This window comes from Colletotrichum higginsianum, chromosome 6 (genome assembly GCF_001672515.1).
Source record: "Colletotrichum higginsianum IMI 349063 chromosome 6, whole genome shotgun sequence".
Taxonomy (NCBI): domain Eukaryota; kingdom Fungi; phylum Ascomycota; class Sordariomycetes; order Glomerellales; family Glomerellaceae; genus Colletotrichum; species Colletotrichum higginsianum.
The window spans coordinates 2,746,462-2,769,593 of record NC_030959.1 but is presented as its reverse complement, the minus strand read 5'-3'; the positions used below and the strand labels follow the sequence as shown (position 1 = coordinate 2,769,593).

The window sequence follows — 23,132 nt, the reverse complement described above, 5'->3', positions numbered from 1 at the left end:
GCTCAGGTCTTGGGGCCCACTCCCCCTTTTCTCGACGAGGCGTCTCGGTATCGGTTGGGCTTGTCCGTCGACGACGAGATACGGCGAGGGTCGATCCGGTCCCCGTCTCGAAAGAGGACCACTGCCTCATGACCCAGGCGAATCAGATCGAGAGAAGCTTCCGCCCTGTGTGCGACTCTCCGGCGTCGATGTCGTCGGTGGTGTCGATGTTGCCGCCCAGCTGCGAGGTGAAATCAACGGAACGAATCCAGTTGGCACCGCCCATTCTCGACCTCGTCGAGGTGAAGCCTAGCCGGAGAAAGAGATTGCCTAGAGATCGAGGCTACTCTTGACTCTTTAAGTAAACTCCTAACGGAGCACTTTAAATTTTGACCCCCAGGAGCCACAGATTGCCAAAGTATGAAGTTGCGCAGCCGACATGCCTCCTGTACTGAAGCAACCCCCCCTCCCCCACGACTCTAGCCCGGGTGGTCAAGCGGCGATCCTTCAATACGCGTATTCGAAAGAGTCATGACCTCGTCCCTCATTGGCTCGGACAATGGCCGGATACGCGTATTGCCGTACTTGTCGTATTTGCCGTATCCTCAGACTGGAAGCCTCCTTGGAAGCCCCGATCAACGACAACACACGAACAAGCCGTCGAGGGCGACGGAAGCGTCGGGGCGCGCGTACGTAAGAAAGGCATGGCTCGGTCTAACACTGGGGGGAGCGGTCGTCGGGATACATGTATTCCCGCAAGACCAAGACTTATCCAGAAAGCTTCGTTGATGAGATCGGCCCCCCCCTTCGCCCCCCAGGTTCTCCATTACGATTAACGCCCTTGGCTGCTTGCTACGTGTATTCCGACTGGCCTCAAGCCTGACATCTCATCAGACCGGCCGGGTGTACATCGATCGAACTGCATCGTCCAGGCTTGGACAGCGCCCGTCACGACAAATCATGTACCGGCGCTCTCACAAAAAGTCCCGAAATGGGTGCGCGGAGTGTAAGCGACGCCACATGAAGGTAGGCCTGCTTCAACCCCCCCCTCCCCCTCACTCCCTCACAAGCTTGTTTCCACGTATTCGGGCGGTTTCACAATCACACATGGCATGTGGCGGGCCACCGCGAGGCTAACCTAACGGACGACCAAGTGCGACGAGACTCGGCCGAGATGCGTCAACTGCACCATGGTGGACCGCTCGTGCGTCTTTCCGTACCCCGCGGGACTGTCATCGTGCGGCGCGAGCGGCTCATCCCCGGGACCGTCGTCCGGCGTCACGACGCCCAAGGCCGACACGGCATCCGGGGGGTCGCCGGCCGGCCGGAGCCCCGCCGTAATCCCGACCCCGGACCTGGCCCATCTCGTCGGCCACCTCGGCAACGGCAACGGCAACGGAAACAATTACGACAATGACAATGACAGTGCGGGCCGCCACCGTCCGATCACCACCGCCGCCGACGGCACGGTCAACATGCTGCACATGAAGTTGCTCGTCCACTTCTCCCTCGAGCTCGTCGTGCCGGAGCTGGACGAGGGCATGTGCGCGCGCAACACGGAGCTGACGCTCAAGACGGGCGTCGACGCGCCCTTTGTCATGCACGAGGTCCTCGCCTTCTCGGCGCGGCACATGGCGGCGCTCGCCGAGGCGCGAGAAGCCGACGGCACCGTCGCCGCCGCCACCACCACCACCACCACCACCACCGCCGCCGAGTACCTCCACCACGCGGCGCAGCTGCAGACGCGGGCAATCGCGCTCTTCAACGCCCAGAGGATGCGCATCGACGGGTCGACCTGCGACGCCCTCGTGCTCTTCTCGTCCATGCTGGGCCGCCACCTCTGCATCGACGCCCTCGCGTTCCGGCGCGGGACGGACCTCGGGGCGTACCTGGACTGCTACGTCGGCTTCGCCCGGGTCCGGCGCGGCGTGCGGACCATCGTCGCGGGCGCCTGGCCGCTGCTGCGGAGCTCGGAGCTCGCGTCGCTCATGTCCTGGGGCCTCGGGCTCAGCCGGCTGCGCAGCTTCGGCGCCGAGTGCGAGGGGATCCGGGCCCTGGTCGCCGCGTCGCCGGGGCTGTCGCCGGGCGGCAGGGAGACGTGCGGCGAGGCGCTCGAGCTGCTGCAGGTGGGCATCGACGACCTCAACACCAAGCTGTCGGTGGGGCGGAAGCACCTCATCCAGATCGTCTTCTCGTGGTCGCTGGTCGTGGCGGAGGAGTACACGCAGATGCTGGTGGACCGCAGCCCCGAGGCGATCGCGGTGCTGGCGCACTACGCCGCGCTGCTGCACCTCTGCCGGGACCTGTGGCAGGTCGGCGACGCCGGGGCGTATCTGCTCGGCATCATCTGCCGGTATCTCGGGGCGGACTGGGACGCGTGGCTGGCGTGGCCGCGGAGCGTCGTGTTTCCCGAGGCGTCGGGCTGTCTCATGTCGATAGACCCGGCGCTTGACTCGAATGCATAGACACATACAATGATTACGGAGTTGGGCTGCGTGTTTTCTGCAGGGAGTGCGGTGTCATGATGGGAATTATTGTCCTGACAAGGGTCGTTTCTGGGAATCAAAAACCTCATGTTCCTGTTTCACGATATCATCTTTTTGCGTGCGAGCGATGTTACTTGTGTCTTGGGATTTGATTCTAGACCATCTTATGTAGGTAGTCTCGTGGCGTGCTGTAGACAGCCGAGAACCCTTCGATATATCGCCCTCTTCCCTCCTCCCTCTCTCGTATTCCTGTCATGAAAATGAAGACAAGTTTTCAGCTTCAGCTTCACTCTTGTCGGCAAGAAAACAAGAAAAGTCGTGAGAGTCCAACAGCCCGGTGGGATGGCCCGATCAACCCCAATCATATGAAGCCCCCCTTTGAGCGCGCCCGGGCCTCGGCTGAGAAGTCGAGATGATTGCCGGTTGCGGCCACACAAAGCGCGGGCTTTAGCGCCGGAACTTTTCTTTTGTCCGTCCGGAGATGTGGTTCTTTCAGGGTCGACGGGACGAGGTCGATCGACGACAACGCCGGTCCAAGGTCGCGCGAGATGCCTCCGACACCGTCTCTTGTCACTCGGGATTTTCGCAACTTCCATCTTCCCCCTGTCTTTTCCGTCCATCGTCACTCCGTATAATACCAGTGAGACATTTTGAAGCAGGACTTCCTCGGACCTTTCCTCGATGCAGTCTCCGGAGACTCAGCCGCAGCCGGCCGGGCAGCGGTCCGGGTCGAGGCCGCCGGTGTTGTCGTGCGTGGCATGCCGACGCAGGAAGGTGAGTGAGAGAGAGAGAGAGAGATCCGTTCGATTCCAATGGGTGGACCAACCGAAAAGAGACCCCCGGCTGACTGGGACCGCGGCGGCGTATGTCAGATCAAATGCGACCACAGGAAACCAGTGTGTTCCGGGTGTGAGAAATACGCCGAGGAGTGCGTCTGGCCGGAGAGGAAGAAGAACGCCCCCAGGAAAGAGAGGAGGCGAGTTCCCGAATTCCGATCCGTTGCAATGTGTTTTTTTTTTTTCTTCTCATAAGAGAAGAGAACTGTTTTATCGAGCTTGAAGCACAACAAGAGAGAACTCACTCACGAGGTCTAAGCTGACTCTTTGCAAATACAAAACTCACAGACTATACCAGCACGTCGTTGACAGGCTGGCGCAGATGGAACAGCTGGTAAAGGAGCTCCAAGACCCAAAGACGTCGTCGGGGAGCCACCAGACCCCATCCTCCTCCTCTCAGAATCCGGCGACGGTATCCTCTGATGCTCATCCCGCATCCGTTGCTGACGACCCGGCCAAGCCCTCCCCCGGGACGAAGCCGTACTACTCCGGTGCCGAGTCCGAGGCCACCGTCGGGACCGTCGGTAAGACCACCGCACCCGCTTGCTTTCAACTTGTTACTTCGCCCCCCCCAAAACACCTACGTGAGCTGATCTTCCCCCGCTCCAAAGGTTCATGCTCGCTCTTCTCCGCCGAAGGCATCGCAAAGATCGACGCTCTCGTCGGCGACAACCGCTTCTCCGTCGCCGTCCAGGGCCTCCTGCAGAGGATCCGGCGCATCGCGCCCCCGCCGAACCCCGACCCTCTGGCCTCGTCCGTCACGTATCCCTTTCCACCCAACAACGTCATCATGGAATGCATGACCGGTGAGAATCCACGTTTCTTATTGCTATCATTCTTCTTCTTCTTCTTCTCCTCCTCCTCCTCAACCCCATCGATGTACTCAACCCCATCGATCTACAACCCTCAAACTGACAACAAGCCCACGCAGACTTCTTCCAGACCCTGAACCACGACATCAAGCTGCTCGACGAGGCCGAGGTCCGCGCCGCCGTGCAGGCGTACATCTACGGCCGGCCGCCCCCGGGCTCCGGCTGGCGCATGGCCCTCAACGTCATCCTGCTGCACACCCTCCGCAAGCGCGACTGGGCGAGCCCGACGGGGGAGTACGACAAGTACCTGCACAACGCCATGTGCCTCATCCCCAGCGCCATCCTCCAGACCCCGAACCCCATGGCCATCGGCGCTCTTCTTTCACTCGTGAGTCTTTTCTCCTTGCCTCCTTGTTCAAGACATACTGTTTCTTTCAGACATCATCAGACATCTCAGACATCTCAGACATCATCAGTGCAGCAAAAGACTGACTGGACACCCCCCCCAAAAGTCGTCCTACTTCATCTTCAAGGCCGAGAACCACACCTCGCTCTCCGTCCTCGCCGTCGCCGTCCAGCACATCCTCCTCGCCGGCTACCACCACGCCAACCACCCGGCCCTCCCCGCCGCCGACGTCCTCCACCGCCGCCGCCTCTTCTGGCAGGCCTACGTCCTCGACCACGACCTCATGCTGCGCATCGGCAAGCCCCCGCTCATCGCCGACGACTTCCTCCTCGCCCTGCCCGACGAGTTCCCCGCCGACGGCTACGGCGTCTTCTTCTACCCGGGCGACGTCACCCTCAACTACTTCCGCCAGCAGGTCCGCCTCTCCCGCATCCAGGGCCGCATCTGCTCCCGCCTCTACTTTAAGCAGCACACCCCTTCGTCGTCGTCCTGGCTCGAGGCCGAGATCGCCGCCCTCGACGCCGAGCTGCACGAGTGGCGCGAGAGCATCCCCGCCATGATCCGCCCCCAGCCGCCGTCGTCCGGGCTCGTCGACGCCGACTACAGCCGCATGATGAGCCTGAGCGTGCTGCACTTTGTCTATTTCCAGCTCGTCGTCGCCGTCCACTCGGCCGCCTTCCGCACCCGTGCCCTCGACGGCGGCGGCGGCGACGACGACGGGGACGCCGAGAGCCTGCGGCCCAGCATCGCCGTCTGCGTCAACGCCGCGCGCGGCGCCATCTCGCTCTTGAACTACCACCAGCTGCAGCATCCCTTCACCATGTGCGTGTTTTGTCCCTTGGTTTTCCCGTTCTTGCTTTTCTCGTCACTTGTCTTCCCCCCTCACCCTACCGACATCAACTCCTCATGGCCCGTCGACTTCATACCGTCGACTAACACCCCCGACTAACACCCCCGACTAACACCCCCCACAGATACCTCCTCTACCAGGTCGCCTGGTGCGTCGACATCCTCTTCGTCAACATCCTCGAGCACAAGACGTCGCCCCAGTCCCTCCAGGACCTCGGCCTCATCCGCCTCGTCCTCTCCTTCTTCGAGCGCTACGACGCCGACCACCAGCGCGTCGCGTCCTACCACATCATCAGGGCCCTGTACGACGTCGCGTCGTCCGTGACGTCCAACGCGACCACCCCGCTGCCGGCTCTTCCTCCTATGATGGGCACCGACGCCCTCGCGGACTCGATGCCGATGCTGTCCATGTCCGCGTCCGCGTCCGACCTCGACATGGCCGGGTGGGAGGAGGTGTCCCTGGGCGGCCACGACTGGCTGTCGGCCGGGTTCCTGCAGATGGCCGACTGGGGCCTCCCTGACGACTCCGCTGCCGCCGACGCGGGCACGGATGGGGATCTCGATTACATCTGAGTGTGGGTTAGGGGGTATATATATGTAGTAGCCGCCGCACGTACTAGTTGGTATAAGACGATCCCCGGGGACGGCGCTCCTCCTCAAGCCGAGCCAACGCCGCTCACCACAGGTTGAAAAGAGGAGAGGAGAGAGGGAAGAGAGACATAATAGGGGGGGGGGGAATATTCGGAATTAACCAGTTTCTTTCTCGGCCACAACAACTGGCTCACCTTGACACATCACCTTACCTGGTCCGGCATCCTCGGCTTCTATGATTGGCCAGAACCCGCGATCATCTCTCTCACCCCCCCAGCCCAGCCAGATTCACGAAACATCGCCAATGAAGGATGGGCCGCAGCCAGCTTCCTCTTCGAGTTAACCCTCCCCGTTCTTCCCCCCCCCCCCCCCTACCTGTTCTCCTCGCGTCTCCTCGCGGTACCGTTCCCACTTCGCCTCTGAATCCTTCCCGTGCCGATCTGCTCCATAGGGGGGGTCGTCTCCCATGAGCTTATTTCGACATGTCTGCCCACGTAATACGGTACATGGGGGTCGTCTGGGAGCCGGCATCAACGGTCTACAAACGCGGGTATCTTGGCACGACCGGCCTGACACGTAAATATCATGCACGACGTATCAACGCTTCGCAGGGGAATACACATTCGTCATGTCAACGATGGTGGCGAGGAAAGTAAAACCGTGATATCATATAAACGCTACGACGAATTCCCTTCTTCTGGGGAAACAAACCAACTTTTTTCTGGGCCACTCCTAATACACCTTGATTCACAACCATACCATACACCCCCCCCAACTTAAATCCTCTCAGCCTTGACTCTTACAACTTGGAAAAGACGGTGGGCACGCTCCCGCCCATCTCGACGAGGGTGCTCTTGTTGTGCACCCAGGCCTCGAGCCCCTTGCGTCCGTTCTCGACGCCGACGCCGCTCGACTTCCACCCGCCGACGGCCATCTCGGCCGGCGACTCGCCCCACGTGTTGATCCAGGTGATGCCGGCCTCGAGGCGCGAGACGACGCTGTGGCAGGCGTCGACGTCGCGGCCAAAGACGCCCGCGGCGAGCCCGACGTCCGTGGCGTTGGCGCGCGCGACGGCCTCGTCGACCGTGTCGTAGACCAGGATGCTCATGACGGGGCCGAAGATCTCGTCCCGCACGATGGCCATGTCGTCGGTGCAGTCGGTGAAGACGGTCGGCTGGATCCAGTAGCCCGACTGGTAGGCCGACGGCAGGCCCTTGGGCTGCTTGGCGCCGCCGACCAGCAGCGTCGCCTTGTCGTCCATGACGCCCCGGCGGACGTAGGCCTGCACCTTTTCGAGGTGGGCCTTGTTGTTGAGGGGGCCGAAGTTGGTGGCCGGGTCGAACAGGTCGCCGGCGCGGACGTACTGGATCTTGTCGACGACGAGCTTCTCGAACTGCTGCTTGAGGGAGCGGGGCACGAAGACGCGCGTGCCGTTGGTGCAGACCTGGCCGGAGCTGTAAAAGTTGGCGAGCATGGCGCCGTCGACGGCCTGCTCGACGTCGCAGTCCGGCAGGACGATGACGGGGCTCTTGCCGCCGAGCTCCATGGTGACGTACTTCATGCCGCCGGCGGCGGAGGCGGCGACCTTCTTGCCCGTGCTCACCTGGCCGGTGAAGCTGACCTTGGCGACGTCCGGGTGGGCCGTCAGCTGGGCGCCGACGTCGCCGGCGCCGTAGACGACGTTGAAGACACCGTCGGGCACGCCGGCCTCCCTGTAGACGTCGGCGAGGTACTGGGCGTGCAGCGGGGTGAACTCGCTCGGCTTGTAGACCATGCAGTTGCCGGCGGCCAGGCAGGGGCCCGACTTCCACAGGGCGATCTGGATGGGGTAGTTCCAGGCGCCGATGCCGGCGCAGACGCCGAGGGCCTCCTTGGTGGTGTAGACCCAGGCGGAGGAGCGCAGGCGGAAGGACTCGCCGTTGAGGCCGCCCGAGGCGACGAGGTTCGCAAAGTACTCGAGCACGTCGGCGCCGGTGACGACGTCGACGTACTGGGTCTCGGAGAAGGCCTTGCCGGTGTCGAGGGTCTCGACGCGGGCGAGGGCGTCGTTGCGCTCGCGGAGGATGGCGACGGCGCGCAGCAGGATGCGGGCGCGCTCGGCGGGCGGCGTGGCGGACCACGAGGGGAAGGCGGCCTTTGCGGCGTCGACGGCGGCGTTGATGGAGGCCGGCGACGAGGTGTGAATGGTGCAGACGGGCTTTGCCGTGGCGGGATCGATGGACTGGAACGTGCCTGGGGAATCCGAGTCCGGCTGCGGCTTCCCCGCGTAGAAGGTGTGCCGGTCCTCCTCGGGCTTGTACTGTGGTGGTGCCATTTCGATGGTGATGTTGGGGTCTGTGTCTGAAGGGGGGGAATGGAAGGGAAGGACGGATAGATGGAGCGGAGGGAGAGAAAACGAAACACTATAGTGGTCGAGTGCTTCACAACCAACGAACGGGGTGTACGTATATTGGGGGATGCGAGACGAAGAATCGACAAACTGGCGAGGTTGTGTCGTCAGTCAGTCAACTGGATGTTGGACGCGGGTAGTGCCGGGGATGATGGATGGGTGGTGTGTCGATCGGAGGAGCCGGACGGGCGGCACACGGAGGTCGGAAGGGGGGCGGGCGGGCAGTGGTAGCAGCAGCAGCAGCAGTAGCAGCAGTAGCAGTCGCAGCAGGCTTTCGGAGACTGTAGGGCGGGCGGAAGAAGAAACAGAAGCCAGAGGCCAGAATCCAGAAGAGTGGGAAAAGTCAAAATCTCGTAGCGATCGGACTCAGATCGGGATCGTACCTCGGGGGACCAGCGCCGGGGGGGGACCTTCCATTATCTCCAGTATCCTTACAGCTGACCACTGTGGGTAAGGGACACGCAAAAAAAGCTGGGAGGTGCAGGGGTGTGCAAGGAGATACAGGGGAGGATGCAGATTTGCCGGGACATACCCTTACAAAACCCACTGCTGCGGCGGTGTGATGTCATAAGACCTACGTCATTGGCCATGAATCCACCCTGATGCAACATGGGTCCACAGATACAAGTGACATGTCCCTACAACGGGGAAGTACGATGCTGCGTTTTGGGAAGCAACGGCGCGGGAGGAGCGAGCGAGGAGCGAGTGAGAGAACAAGAGTCGTCGGCCTCCACTTGAACAAGTTTCACCTTTCAGGGTCTTTGGAGACATGAAGGATTTTTTTTAGTGCCTTTTTCTTCTTCTACGTTTGTTCCTTCTTTTTTTTCTTCTTCTTTTTGCTGTGATCTATCCAACCGTCCCGTTGGAGCTCTCGCCCGATCGTCGGCCCGTCTGTCTTGCTTCGGCCGCTTGGCTTCGTCGTTGCCGGGCGCGACATGCATCAGTCAATATTCCATAGAAGCAGTTCCATAAAATGTGGCTAGCTACACCACAGACCGACAGACAAGACAAGACAAATGCATGCACGCAGGGCCCATGAGATCCATACCCGCGTCTTCATCGTTCGTTCAACGGGTTCAGCCGTTGGAAAGAAAAATAAAATCGAACGATGCAACCCGCGCAGCCGCGGCATCAAGCGACATCAGCCGCGGCCTGATTGGCTCCCACGTCTGCCGGCGCCGCGTGGGCGGGCCACAATCGGGAAAGATACACGGCGGGAGAGATAGACCTATCTTTCTGCAGGCACTGTAGCCTGTAGCCTGTAGCCTGTAGATAAACCGCGCCGGACAGACAGACTGCGCCCGATAGATAGATAGACAGATAGCAGACACTGGTTCGGCCTGGCAATCCTCCATCTTGCAGTATCTCGCAGTATCTCGCATCTGCCCTGCCTAGCCCCCGTCGGCGACAGCGACGGTTCGTCAGATCAGGATTCCAAGTAGAGTTTGCGATTGACATCAGACAAGCACTTCTCCCCCCTCCACGAACCCTGCTGCAGTCTGCAACGTAGTCAGTGTACCTGACGGGTTTTCACCTTGTTGAAGAAATCTGAAAACTGGAAACTGGAAACCGGCAGACAGAAGCAAAGGCCAAGGCCAAGGTCAAGGTTGCCTTGGCACGCCAAACCCCGGGGCTAGACGAGTCGGCGGATGGCCCGGATGAGGCCGACCGGCGGTGGACGTGAACGTCGCAGCCAGTCAACTCGTGCCACCTCGCCCGCCCCCCCGAGGCAAGCCGCAGAGGCGAACAAGTCAGACGGGCGAGTCGAGTTCGGTCCAAGTCGAGTCGAGTCGAGTCGAGTCGAGTTAAGTCGTCGTTGTCGTCAGGCGGACAGGGCTGGCAAAACGGGACGGATGGAATCCGAGGGCTTAGCGCGGGCTACGCATGGCAGCTTGGGGAATGTCGTGTGCAATTCTTGCATATGGGCCTGCATGGCCATGCAAATGCATCCATGTCGCTATGTATGTCTCGTTCGTTGTCCGGGGGGCCCACACGCACGCAGGTGAGCCGGCGCCGGGCAACACACCCACCGGGGACAGAGACAAGGAGCATGGTCGGCAACGACCACGGCGGTCATACGAATGGTTCAGTCAGTCAGTCAGTCGGTCAGTCGGTCAGTTAGTCAGTCCCCTCGGAGAAGAAGGTGGACATCTGTGAACGATTCTTGGGGGGAGAGACGGAAAAATGCAGGTAAAATTAGATGGCATTTCGCCGGGTCAACCAGGCAATGGGAGGGGGAAAAAAGAGGCAGGGTCGGCAAAGTCGAGGCGTCATGACTGGTTGGCCTTTTTCTCTCTCGTTTTCCCCTTTTCGCTGTCTGGCCATTATTCGTAATTCTTTCATCGAAGGCGGACGACGTCGGACAGTTTCCACCAGAGTGGGAGGGACTTGGCGGGCTAAAAAAGAGGGAAACGGGGGGGGGGGGGACGCGATCAGGGATGTTTGGTGTGAAGACGTGCTCATGTCACTTTGTAACTTTACTTGGTTACTGGCACGAAATGTTGGCGTGCCAGCTGTGCGCAAGACAGCCAGCGCGGTCCTGCCACCCTGCTGACGGACCGCCGGGACCAGTCAGCAGCCCGGGAACTTTGAAAATCCGGTCCTGATGCCTCGCAGGGATGGGCTTCCCACGGACGGTACGTACTGCTGTAGAAGCGGCCAATTGCTCAATGAGCCTCAGAAAGAGGGACTTCGGCGAGTCAGTTTCAATGCCTTGGGAACCCGCTTTTCTCCCCTTGTTCCTTTCCATTTTCCTCTGCTTCCATGGCCAGCCCCACCACCCACCCTTCGCGGGGTCCGTCTCCACGAATAGATAGGTACCTTGGGTAGGTAGGTACTTGTACGCACGCATCTGGGCGCTGTCTCTGCACCCACTTACCATGTACCTACCAAAGGTATGTATCCGCCCAGATACCTACCCACCTACTTAGGTACCTTGCCTAGGTACCTTGCCTGGGTATCTTACCTGGGTATCTTACCTTGTGGGTGGGTGGGATTATGGATGGAATACCGCTGCTGCACCGGCGGTGCAGCTTTTGCTGTGGCGCGAAGACGGCCGGCCGTCTTTCTCGTCTCGACGCGCCATTCAAAATTTCTCAAGGGTTCGATGTGGATGCCGCATGTCAGACCTGGGACGGGAGAGATGGATGTGGCAGACAGACAGACGACGTTGAGCTCGACCTCGCTCTCCAAAGGTGCAACCAACCAAGGATGGGTCCCTCCAGAGGCTCCAAGTCCAAGCAGGACCCAGTCAGTCGCTCTGCTCTGCTCTGCTCTGCTCTGCTCTGCTCTGCTCCCGATGCCGAGTTGCCATTCATCATAGATAATGCGGCCGAAATGTCCACTCGGATCGGCGCTGGAGAAACATCTTGACCATCCGTCTCCTCTTCTTATTACTCGGTGTGTGCCTGCTCCAACTCTCCAACTCTCCAACTCTCTCCTCCATCTTTCTCTCTCTCTCACCCTCTCACCCTGTCTTATCTCTTGTCTCTCAACCCAAGGATTCCTCCAATCTCACTCAAAAGATCGCCCAGTCCACGCGTTCTTCAGCCGTACCTACCACTCACTCACTGCTGCCCCTCCTCCTCCTCCTCCCGTACATACATTCCTTCCGTCTGTGTGTGTGTGCGTAGTCCGACGCCGAGTTACCCCTCACTCCGTCCTTTTTTTGCTGCTGCTGCTGCTTCCTCTTCTCACTGGCCGGGTGCCCGCAATCCTCCTCCTACTCCTCCTCGTCTGAATACCCTCATCCTCCACCACGACCACCACAATGTCCACCACCCAGCTCCCCGTCTCCGACGTCGACCGCTACGACTATGTCATCGTCGGCGGCGGCACCGCCGGTTGCGTCGTCGCCTCCCGCCTGGCCGAGTCCCTTCCCCAGAAGCGCGTCCTCCTGATCGAGGCCGGTCCCAGTGACTTTATGGATGACCGCGTGCTGGATCTGCGGAAGTGGCTCAACCTGCTCGGCGGCGAGCTTGACTACGACTACGGCACCACCGAACAGCCCATGGGTAAGTAGTGTTTGATCTCCCTCACTCCCTCCCCCCGTTAATGGGGGGCATCCTCACAAAACACACACATAACTTACTCACTCGCCCCAGGCAACTCTCACATCCGCCACTCCCGCGCCAAGGTCCTCGGCGGCTGCTCATCACACAACACCCTCATCTCCTTCAGGCCCTTCGAGTACGACCTGAAGATCTGGCAGTCCATGGGCGCCAAGGGCTGGACCTTCCACGACTTCATGCGCCTCATGAACAAGCTGCGCAACACGGTCCAGCCCGTCCACGCCCGCCACCAGAACGAGCTCTGCCTCGACTGGGTCAACTCGTGCTCCTCGGCCCTCAACATCCCCGTCCTGCACAACTTCAACAAGCACATCACCCAGGACGGCGCCCTCAAGCAGGGCGTCGGCTTCTTCTCCATCTCGTACAACCCGGACGACGGCCGCCGGTCCAGCGCCTCGGTCGCCTACATCCACCCCTTCCTGCGCGGCGACGAGAAGCGCCCGAACCTGACCGTCCTCACCAACGCCTGGGTCTCCAAGCTCAACGTCCGCGGCGACACCGTCACCGGCGTCAACCTCACCCTCCAGGACGGCTCCAAGCGCACCGTCACCGCCCGCACCGAGACCATCCTCTCGGCCGGCGCCGTCGACACCCCGCGCCTCATGCTGCTGTCCGGCATCGGCCCCAAGCAGCAGCTCAACGACCTCGGCATCCCCGTCATCCACGACCTCCCCGGCGTCGGCGAGAACCTGCAGGACCACCCGGAGTCCATCATCATGTGGGAGCTCAAGAAGCCCGTGCCCCCCAACAAGACCACCATGGACTCGGACGCCGGCATCTTCCTGCGCCGCGAGCCCCCCAACGCCGCCGCCAAGAAGACCTTCTTCAACCCGGACGCCATCCCCGACGGCGACATCGCCGACGTCATGATGCACTGCTACCAGATCCCCTTCACCCTCAACACGGGCCGCCTCGGCTACGACGAGCCCAAGGAGGGCTACGCCTTCTGCATGACCCCCAACATCCCCCGCCCCCGCTCCCGCGGCCGCCTGTACCTGACCTCGGCCGACCCCTCGGTCAAGCCGGCGCTCGACTTCCGCTACTTCACCGACGAGGAGGGCTACGACGCCGCCACCCTCGTCTACGGCATGCGCGCCGCCCGCAAGGTCGCCGAGCAGGCCCCCTTCAAGGACTGGATCGCCCGCGAGGTCGCCCCCGGCCCCAAGGTCCAGACCGACGAGGAGCTCAGCCTCTACGCCCGCCGCGCCGCCCACACCGTCTACCACCCGGTCGGCACCACCAAGATGGGCGACGTCCGCAAGGACCCGCTCGCCGTCGTCGACGAGCGCCTCAACGTCCGCGGCCTCAAGCGCGTCCGCATCGTCGACGCCGGCGTCTTCCCCACCATCCCCACCATCAACCCCATGCTGACCGTCCTCGGTGTCGCCGAGAAGGCCGCCGAGATGATCATCGACGAGGCCCAGGAGACGGCCCGTCTGTAAAGAAAAGAAAAGAAAAGAAAAAGAAGGGTCTGAGAGTATGTCTGTGAAGGTCTATCTGTAAAAACATCGAATCCCTGAGAAAGAAAGAGGGGGGAAGGGAAAAAAAGGAACAAAAACTTGAAAGCGGAATCATGTGTACAAGGGACATACATACAAAAGCATCTGTTGTCATGGCCTTTTTTTCTTTTTTTACAAGTTTATTTTTTTTGGAAGAGTTAGCTATCAGGCATTATACCAATGATATCATGACCATGTACAATCTCTTGCCTCGTCATCCCGTCGTCTTGTGTGTCTAACACGTCTCGATTATTGAACCCCCCCTCCCCCCCCCCCCCCCTTCGACCGAGTCCATCAGTCAACCAGTCGCCTCGGACGTGCTCGCCGAGATGACCCCGAACACGCGCCAGCATCAAACACCAAGAAAAGAGTCCACATTTCCACCGCCGTCCATGAGACGGGAAAATTTCTCACTCGACTTCGCCCCGAAAGGTCGGTGGGCTCACTCACCCGCCAACCGTCGTCGAGTATTCGTTTCCCAGTTGCCAGACCAGATGGGAACCGGATTTGCGGCATGCCCCCGGGTTTCATTATCCAGACATCGGGGGGGCCGCCGTTGAGCCGGGTTCCTTTACGTGAGGCATCGCCACTCTTTTCCACGCCGTTGGTCGGTGTGGGACTTTTCGCGCCGGAATAGAAGCATCGACTTCAAGAGTCCCTTGGCAAGTGGCAAGTCCGCCGAGAGACCCCCCCCCCTTACGCCGATCAACCTTCTCACTTGAAGGTTCGTAGTTGATCATACAGACAGACGTAGCTGAAAGAGACGGACAAGGTAAAGCTAGCGTCTGGGTCCCTGCAAGAGGTTCCGGCTCGTGGGAGTGACGCGTTTCATGACCAAATTCGGGATGATAGTACTGTCTGTCGTCAGGTCCCAGGTACGGGAGATGGTCTGCCGATCAACCCCCGCCATCGGACCAAGATCCGTCGGAGAAGCGGGCTTGCTTATAGCGGACGCGTCGGAGCCCATGATTGGTCCGGAGCCCGCGATCCTTTCCGAGAGTCAATCGGGCGGGTGCGGTATGCCGTTGGAGGCGGCGGGATCTCGTGGTGGCGAATCCGAAGGCCGCCCCCCCCCTTCCCGGCGTTATGCGGGATGGGGATGTTCTTTTGAACATTCCTATCCTCTTTGGTATAGATACTATTGTACCCATACGTCGTCTTCGATAAGTCAGTGGTGGGCACCGTGATGCTGATACTGTGTTTCCCACTGCAATCATATATTTCGTACCTGTACATATGCGGCCTCGAGAGGGACAGAAGAACATCGTTGGCTACGCACCGATTTAAGCCACCCGTCCCAGCAGCATTTGAACACGCTGCTCATATGCGTTCACCCATTTCAATGATTGGAAGCTTGTTTCAGAGGGCAGAGAAACCCAGCATGACTGTTCCGTCCACAAGCGGCATATGCGTCAGCCGGTATAAGCCAGTCAGTCGACTGATTGCCCAGACGCAACAGAAGCAGCAGGATAGCCCGGCAGACAAAAGATTATGCCCAAAATAGGGAAGCAGAGAACTGTAAAGTGTTCAGCTTTCTTTCACTTCTTCTTTTCCCTTCTCTTGTTGTTTCCTTTGATTCTTCCTATTCTTCGTCATCATCAAATGGCGTCTAACCATCGCTAAACTTTGCAGTTCCACAAGGAATACTGTGCTTGGATTGGCATTATACGATTATCATGTACACTGACGAGACACTACCCGCTGGGTCTTGCAGACTACGCGACACTCGCAACACACACACACACACACACACACACACACACACACACTGGCCATCTCTCCATCATACCTAGGCAGCATCATCACGTTCTCAGACAAGACTATCAGCTTGGTGGTACGAACGTTCGTATTCAATGTGAACAGCTCCGAAGAGTAAAAGGTATATGCTTCGTCGACGGCAACGCGCCGTCGTAATAAATACATGGAATTCCCCAACTTTCACTCTCCTCCCAATTTTCTGTTTGCCACGTGTTTCGCGACTCGGAGGTCAGGAGAATAAAAAAACACACACACTTTATCTCTCACTCTCTCACTCTTTCACTCTCTCACTCTTTCACTCTCTCACTCTTTCACTCTCTCACTCTCACACACACACACACCCCTCGCCCAACACCCCCGCTCACGCGGCGCAGATGCTGGCCTGGCGGCCCGCCCCCTTGGACACGATGCCGTACACGTCGGCGGCGGCGTCGAGCTCGTAGTCGTAGAAGGTCTTGGGGTCGAACACCTTGCCAGCGTTCTTGGCCGTGCTGCCCGTCGTGCCCTCGTACACGTTGCCCGAGGCGCTCAGCTTGGCGGTCGCGTCGGCCTGGATCGGGTTGCGAACCTTCTCGAAGTAGCAGTTCTCCATGCGCATCTCGGTCCCGCCGCGCGCGTAGTGGCCGTACGAGGTCTGCCCGACCAGCGCGTTGTTGTACAGGTGGGCGTGCTTGACGTTGTCGACGGACGGGTTGCGCTGCTTGGTCTGGTCGAAGAAGTTGTGGTGGATCGTCATCTCGGTGTTGACGTTGTCGGTCCAGCCTGGGTGTGACGTGTTAGCCGGTTTCTTCATCATCATCATCATCTTCTTCTTCTTCTTCTTCTTCTTCTTCTTCTTCTTCTTCTTCTTCTTCTTCTTCTTCTTCTTCTTCTTCTTCTTCTTCTTCTTCTTCTTCTTCTTCTTCTTCTTCTTCTTCTTCTTCTTCTTCTTCTATCAGCAAATCCGCATGACTTACCAATGCCAAAGGCCTTGTTGTGGTTGCGGAAGATGGTCCAGGAGACGGTCAGGAAGGTGGTGTCCTTGCGGCTGTCGAGGAGGCCGTCACCGCCCTTCTCGAAGTGGACGTGGTCGATCCAGATGTTGGTGCAGTTGTCCTATGATCCAGTCAATACGTGCTTGGGGGGGGGAGGGTGGTTTGCCGTCATAAAACGCAAAACAGGGAGGAGGGCACACATACCATCTGGATACCGTCAAAGTCCTGGGTCTTGCCCTCGTCGTCACCCTCGACGTAGGTGTTACCTAATTCTCTCGCTCAGTACTTGTAACCCAACCAGACACACACACAAGAGGGGAGGGGTTGGGCCACTACTACTCACCGATCCGGATGTTGCGGAAGATGACGTTGCGCTGGTTCTGGAGATTGAACCCGCCCTGGTCAATCTCGGCGGTGGCGCCGATGCCGACGATGGTCTTGTCGGACGAGACCTTGACCTCCTTGCCCTTAGGCGTGATAGTGATCTTGCCCGAGACCTTGATGACGTGCTTGCCGGAGGCGCCGGCGTACTTCTCCAAGTCGGCCTGGGTCTTGACGACGACCACCTCGCCGCCCTTTCCGCCGGTGGTGCCGCCGTTCAGGGACGCGAAGCCGTCGGCGGTGCCGCTGCAGTCGTCAGCAGCGCCAGCGCCGGCACCAGAACCAGTACCGGCACCAGCACCAGCATCGGGAGCGGGAGTAGGGGTCGAGGAGGCCTTGACGACGGTCTTCAGGGTGGTCGGGGTGGCCTTGGACTCGGCGGCATCGGCAGAAACTGCAGGCTTGGAGACGGCCGCGGAGCCGGAGCCGGAGCTCGAGGCGGCGCCGCCGCCGCCGGTGTACTTGGTGTCGATCCAGGAGGTGGAGCCGAGGACGTCGGCGATCTTGACGGCGGCGGACAGCTTCTTGGAGAAGCTGGCGCGGGTGCCGCTCGCGCCCTTGCCCGTGTTGGCGAACTCGCGGTAGAAGACGTTGTCGGTCGGGTTGGAGCCCCATTTGGACCACCCGGCGGCGTTGACGACGGCGCCGAGGTTGGAGTTCTGGAAGACGACGCGGGCAAAGGTGCGCCAGGGCCGGCCGAGGAAGGTCTGGCCGTCGCCGACGCCGGAGAGGGCCTTGACGGTGGACTTGTTGATGACGTACCACGACGGGTTGCTCTCGGCGTCGCGGCCGCTGGCGGTGATGTAGCCCTTGCCGCTGATGGCGAGGGTGCAGGCCTCGAACCAGGCGATGGCCTTCTGGCCGAAGATGAAGTCGGTGGCGCCCTCGACGTAGGAGGCGTGGAAGTAGTGGGCGCCCTGGCTGGAGAGGACGGTGTCCTGGTAGCCCTTGGCCTGGATGCCGTAGTAGCCCTGCTGGTTGCCGTAGGCGCTCAGGGCGATGGCCTGCACGCCCTTGCCGCGCGAGTTGACAATGTTGACGTTGTAGACGCGGAGGCCGTCGTTCTTGGCCCGGAGCGTGCCGGAGGCGTCGTTGCTGCCGGCCACGTCGGCGCCGAGGCTGTGCGTGATGGTGACCTGGTTCTTGGCGTAGTCCTGGTCGTCGTCCGTGTAGCCGTAGATGGTGAGGGCGCCCTTGTTGGCCGGGATCAGGACCTGCTCGTTGTAGGTGCCCGGCTGGATGAAGATGACGCCGCCCGCCTTGGCGGCGTCGACGGCCTTCTGGACCGACGTGTAGGTGCCGCCGGACTTGGCCACGACGAGGGCGCCGGAGGGGGGCGAGGTCCGGGCCGCGCCGAGTGCGCCGGCCACCAGGGACGACAGCAAAAGGAGGGAAGAGGCGAACATTTTTGTTTCACTTTGGCAGAGAAAAGATGAGAAGGGTTCAGAGAGGAGAAGACAGAAAAAGAATGACACGAAGGGGAGGGGTCGTCAAGACCGACGTAACGAGTGTGGGAAAGGGGGATGATGATGGATGGTGGGAAGGGGGGAAAAGAACGGAAGGTCTCGGCGAAGAGAATATGAAGAAGATCAAACAATCACACTAACAGACAACAAAGAACAGAGAAACAAGATGGAACTGCGGCCCGGGGCATCGCATCGGTTTTCTATCTGGTCGGCGCGCGGAACGTCTCGAGCATCACACACACACACACACACACACACACACCTTGAACCCGTCGAAGTGAGAAAAAGCCCTTGACCATGAACCCTTGGCCAGAGAACTCAGCCTCGATTCGCCCATTGTCCAACTCGGAGCTTGGTTTTCTTTCTTCGCCGACCCTTCCCCATTTCTCTCTCCTTGGCATGCCGCTGACCGCTGGCCGCGATGTTTCAATAAGCTCAATCGGGCCTTAGCATGACGGCCATCACCCACGCGACTAACATGGGGGACTGAATGGCGAGACCTACTTCGGGCATGCGCAGGCGGCAGCACATTCTGTCTGCTCGCAGCAGGGTGACGTGCTAATGTACAAGTCCTTGGCTCCGCCGCACGGAAATTACACGACTGTTTATAGACGGACTGACAGTTTGTTTCCCGAAGGGGGGGAGGGGGGGGGGGGCCAAGTCTGTCAAGTCTGCTGCTGCACATATCCCGTGCCTGCTCGTTCCCCGACGCTATTGTCCGTAAACGCCTAGCCAGCCCCTCGTCACCCCGGTCCACTCCATGGGCCATGATGGTTTGGAGGGACCTGTTTTCTCGAATCTCGTTGGGTGGCAGACTGTCCGAAGGGGGATGATTGAGTATCCACCCTCTCCAACTCGAAAGCAGGGGGACGACAGAAACGAGCAAACCTATATACTTAGTACAGTGGGCCTGTTTCCTGTTTAGTGCAGAGGAACGCCACTCTAAGCTCGTGGTCCTGGGGATCGGACGGGGAAAGTGGTTCTACAGATCAGGAGAGCACCTCGTGGTGTACATCGTGGTGTAGATTGTGGTGGGCAGCTCCGTTCGGTTTGTTGCTTGTCGAGGCGTCGAGATTGGATGCCTTTGCCAGCCTGTTTCTTACTGCACAGTCGAGAAGGCATCATCGGCGTGAAACCCTTCATCTTCGGTCCGGGCTTGGCGTCCGTCCTCCGGAGAGGCCGGTTACAATCGGCGGCCGCCCAGTGTTGAGCTTGACGAGAAGCACTCTTCAACTAGATTGACCATCCAACTATTCATAGATTGTCTACACAAATCTCCGCACTTGGATGTATCGAACCGTGCTGCATAGATCAAGTACACGGGCCAGATGGTATTGGAACCCGCATGGCTTTATGCTTTGTCGTATTTCGAAGCAGTTGTAATCGTCAGCAAACATCACCAACAATGCGCCATGCTTGAACCACCCACACCAAGAGAAGAACGGACAGGTTCGGCCTAGTATCACACGGAGCGATCCTGATTAAAGGAGGGTTATATCTGTGTAGATAAAACGGATGACCTGCAGCCCCCGACGCCCAATCCGGGACGCCCCGGCTTGTCAGTCTCATTGGTGCGATGTTACCCCAAACCCAAACCCCAACCCAATGCCGATCATGAACAGCAGATCATAAGAGTATTCCCAAGTAATCCTGATTATTTATCGAGAACCAAAGCCGGATGCCGCGGTCCACTGAGTGGTTACGCGAGTCAAAACGAAAGAGAGATGGATCGGGCTAATGGAGAGGTAGTCATCAGTCAATCCACCTCCCGATTCGAAGCGCGCAGAAAGCTCCCGTTGGCTGATGGATTCACAACAAGTGTGCCACAATCAAGGTGATATTATTGATTACTAGATTGCTCTGTTATTGTCCCCTTTAATTCGTGACAGCCACCGACTGACTTCATGCACGCTGCCTCCACACACACAAAAGCACACAATCAACGAAGCAACACGGCCTCAGATCAGATATCTCACAAACACAGCCCATGCGCTGGCAACGATGGCCACCAGCAGGCCGAACGTCAGCGCCGTGAACCACGTCTTGGACGTCCTCCGCGTCAGCGGGTCCGCCTGACGGTCCACGATCTGCGCCTCCCTGGCCTGCCTCTGGCTCCTCGTCATGGTCATCCCCTTGCCGAGGAAGCGGTAGTCGACAAAGATGTACGACAGGCCCAGGACGAACGCCCACGCCTTGATCGCGATGGCGACGATCAGCACCCGGGAGTACCCCTGGCCCTCGGTGTCATCCTGGAGCACGCCGAAGACGACGTCCATCTACGGGGGAGGAGGAAGAGGGTGTTAGTTAGTGGCTTGGTGAAAGGTAAAACGCCATCGAAGCAGTAGAGAGTAAGGGTTTTTGCGGGGGGGGGGTTTCTTTTCTTTCAACTTACAATGGTCGAGCCCGAGTTATTGAAGGCGCGCCACACGCCGAACGCCGTCCCGATCTTGGCCTGGTCCGCCACCAGCAGCGGGATGCAGATCTGCAGCGGCATCGAGTTGATGACGCCCGCTAGGCTGGAGAAGACGAGGGCCGCGAGCGGGTGCGCGTCGGTGAAGCCCAGCATCGAGCACGCGACGACCCAGAGCACCGGCGCCGCCGCGACGTAGTGGAACCGGTGGCCGTACTTGTCGATGGCCAGCCCGACGGCGGGGCTCAGCACGATGGGCAGGATCTTCTGCGCCGTCGCCATGTACCCGGCCACGTCCTCGGCGAACCCCTTCATGCGGATCATGTCGGCCGAGCTCGTGCTGAACCCACCCGCCGCGCCGCTCTGCAGCAGCTGCGTCGCCGGCAGCATGAGGTACGCCCACGGCAGCGCGAGCAGCGCGTCCCACGAGAACCGCCGCCGCTCCGAGATGCCCCGCGACTCGGCGATGGCTCGGGCCCGGCCCGAGGTCAGCCGGAACCGCGCCGGCACCGCGACCCGCTCGAACACGACGTACGCGGCGTTGACCGCCAGCGAGAAGCCGCAGAAGAAGACGGGGATCCAGAACGTCCAGCCGTACCACCCCGTGCCGTCGCGGATCGGGATCGCCACCATGCCCGACACGAGGCTGACCGTGTTGGCGATGGCGCTCTCGAGGCCGAAGGCGAAGGCGAGGCCGGACGCGCCGAACCAGTGGTAGAAGAACTATTGGTGCGTGTGTCAGTTGGAAGTGCTTCGTTCCATGAAGATGGACGGACATGACGGGAAGCAAGACCGGACCGGACCGGGACCGGGACCGAGACCCGGGCCCGGGCCCGCCCGTCCGGAGATGCCCCCCCCCCCCCCCCCCCCCTCCTCGGCCACATGGGCACGACTCACCTTTTGCGTTGCGGAATCGAGCACCGCGATACCGAACCCCATCAGCACGTGGCCGCCCACCAGCACCCTCCACAGCCCGACCTGCACCCCCGCCGCCGCGACGACGGAGCCGACGAGGATGGCGGCCGTGCAGCACAGCGTCACGGGGTTCGGCCCCCACCAGTCGAGCGCGAGCCCGCCGACGATGGGGAAGACGGTGTTGACGAAGGCGTCGGCGCTGCTGATGACGCCGAACTGCGCGTTGCTGACGCCCAGCTGCTCGCGCAGCGTGTTCTTGAGCGGGCCCAGCGCCGAGCCCGTCCACGTGTGCCCGATGGGCAGCGAGACGACGCAGAGCAGCGCGATCCACTTGTACGACCACGGGATCCGCTGCAGCGTCTCGTCCTCGGCGTCGTCGGAGGTCCGTAGTGGCGGCGGCGGCGACGGCAGGTCGGCCGGAGAGAGGTCCGAGACGGAGTGCTCGACGGGCGACTTTTCCGGGTCCGAGACGACGGTAACGGGGACGGGGGGTTTGGATGGGTCGCGCATCTTGGGCGAGATCGATGATGATCGGCTGGGCTGGGAAAACAAACCTCCTGAGGGCGGATGGATAAGAGACTGGTTATTTCACCCCCCCCTTCCTCCCTCCCCTTCCCACCGAAGCATCTGCAAAGAGAGTTTTATATCACTTCCCATACCCTCAAAAAGCAAGTCCTTCACGGACAGAAAGCCGCGCCCGCTCGCGGCGACCACAGCCCATCACCCGTCTCCTTCAAACTCCTCCTCTTCTCCGCTAGCTTCGCATCTTATCTGATCCGTACAGGCCTAGATGATCTGATAAAATAAAATGTCTCAAAAAAAAGACGGGAAGACGAGAAAACCCCCCCGTCCAGGCGCCGCCGCCTGCCTATCAGATTCCGTCCTGACCATGGCCAGGCGGTCTTGGCGGACGCTGTCGGTATCCATATAGAACTCCCCCCTTGGCTTGGCGGCTTAGTCTCTGGAGCGTCGGATCCCTTGGCGGACGCTCCATCGAGACTCCGTTTTTCGACCTGTTTGAGGGTTCTTATAGGGACTGCGGTTGAATAAACTTTTCAATAGTTCCTTGGGCGGTTCGTCGAAGCGAGGATCGCTATTATTCCCGTTCAAAATGTTCTATCCCCCCCCCCCCTTCTGCGTCATGGCTCCTCTCCACCCAGCAACGTGGTCGGTCAAGATTCCATATCGATTGTGGATGCCGCGATACTGTCGGACCTGATCTAGTGTTGGAGCCAAGCCTTTCGTCTGTTTATATCGCTCGCTCTGCCACCTAGGTAACGAAGGGATTCGAGCCCTTTCCCGTCCCGGGAT

General features: G+C 60.1%; 6 protein-coding genes across 6 annotated transcripts; 2 read left to right on the top strand and 4 right to left on the bottom strand.

Annotated features, from left to right (window-relative positions):
- Window positions 1–1,232: 1,232 nt before the first annotated feature.
- Window positions 1,233–2,450, bottom strand: CH63R_09229 (uncharacterized protein; the record flags this gene model as incomplete). Its single annotated transcript, XM_018304203.1, has 1 exon — window positions 1,233–2,450. The coding sequence occupies one exon, from the start codon at window positions 2,448–2,450 to the stop codon at window positions 1,233–1,235; it is 1,218 nt and encodes a 405-aa protein (XP_018156226.1).
- An 827-nt stretch (window positions 2,451–3,277) lies between these two features.
- CH63R_09228 (Fungal specific transcription factor) lies at window positions 3,278–5,941 on the top strand (the record flags this gene model as incomplete). Its single annotated transcript, XM_018304202.1, has 5 exons — window positions 3,278–3,328; window positions 3,600–4,107; window positions 4,233–4,501; window positions 4,590–5,341; window positions 5,494–5,941. 5 exons carry the CDS (start codon window positions 3,278–3,280, stop codon window positions 5,939–5,941), a joined length of 2,028 nt encoding a protein of 675 aa, XP_018156225.1.
- An 817-nt stretch (window positions 5,942–6,758) lies between these two features.
- On the bottom strand, window positions 6,759–8,273 carry CH63R_09227 (Aldehyde dehydrogenase; the record flags this gene model as incomplete). Its single annotated transcript, XM_018304201.1, has 1 exon — window positions 6,759–8,273. One exon carries the CDS (start codon window positions 8,271–8,273, stop codon window positions 6,759–6,761), a length of 1,515 nt encoding a protein of 504 aa, XP_018156224.1.
- Window positions 8,274–12,117: 3,844 nt separating this feature from the next.
- On the top strand, window positions 12,118–13,860 carry CH63R_09226 (GMC oxidoreductase; the record flags this gene model as incomplete). Its single annotated transcript, XM_018304200.1, has 2 exons — window positions 12,118–12,361; window positions 12,452–13,860. 2 exons carry the CDS (start codon window positions 12,118–12,120, stop codon window positions 13,858–13,860), a joined length of 1,653 nt encoding a protein of 550 aa, XP_018156223.1.
- Window positions 13,861–16,036: 2,176 nt separating this feature from the next.
- On the bottom strand, window positions 16,037–18,436 carry CH63R_09225 (Pectinesterase; the record flags this gene model as incomplete). The annotated part of the gene is made up of 4 exons (XM_018304199.1): window positions 16,037–16,437; window positions 16,632–16,770; window positions 16,854–16,915; window positions 16,993–18,436. 4 exons carry the CDS (start codon window positions 18,434–18,436, stop codon window positions 16,037–16,039), a joined length of 2,046 nt encoding a protein of 681 aa, XP_018156222.1.
- Window positions 18,437–20,454: 2,018 nt separating this feature from the next.
- Window positions 20,455–22,331, bottom strand: CH63R_09224 (Major facilitator superfamily transporter; the record flags this gene model as incomplete). Its single annotated transcript, XM_018304198.1, has 3 exons — window positions 20,455–20,772; window positions 20,889–21,629; window positions 21,804–22,331. 3 exons carry the CDS (start codon window positions 22,329–22,331, stop codon window positions 20,455–20,457), a joined length of 1,587 nt encoding a protein of 528 aa, XP_018156221.1.
- Between the last annotated feature and the right edge of the window lie 801 nt (window positions 22,332–23,132).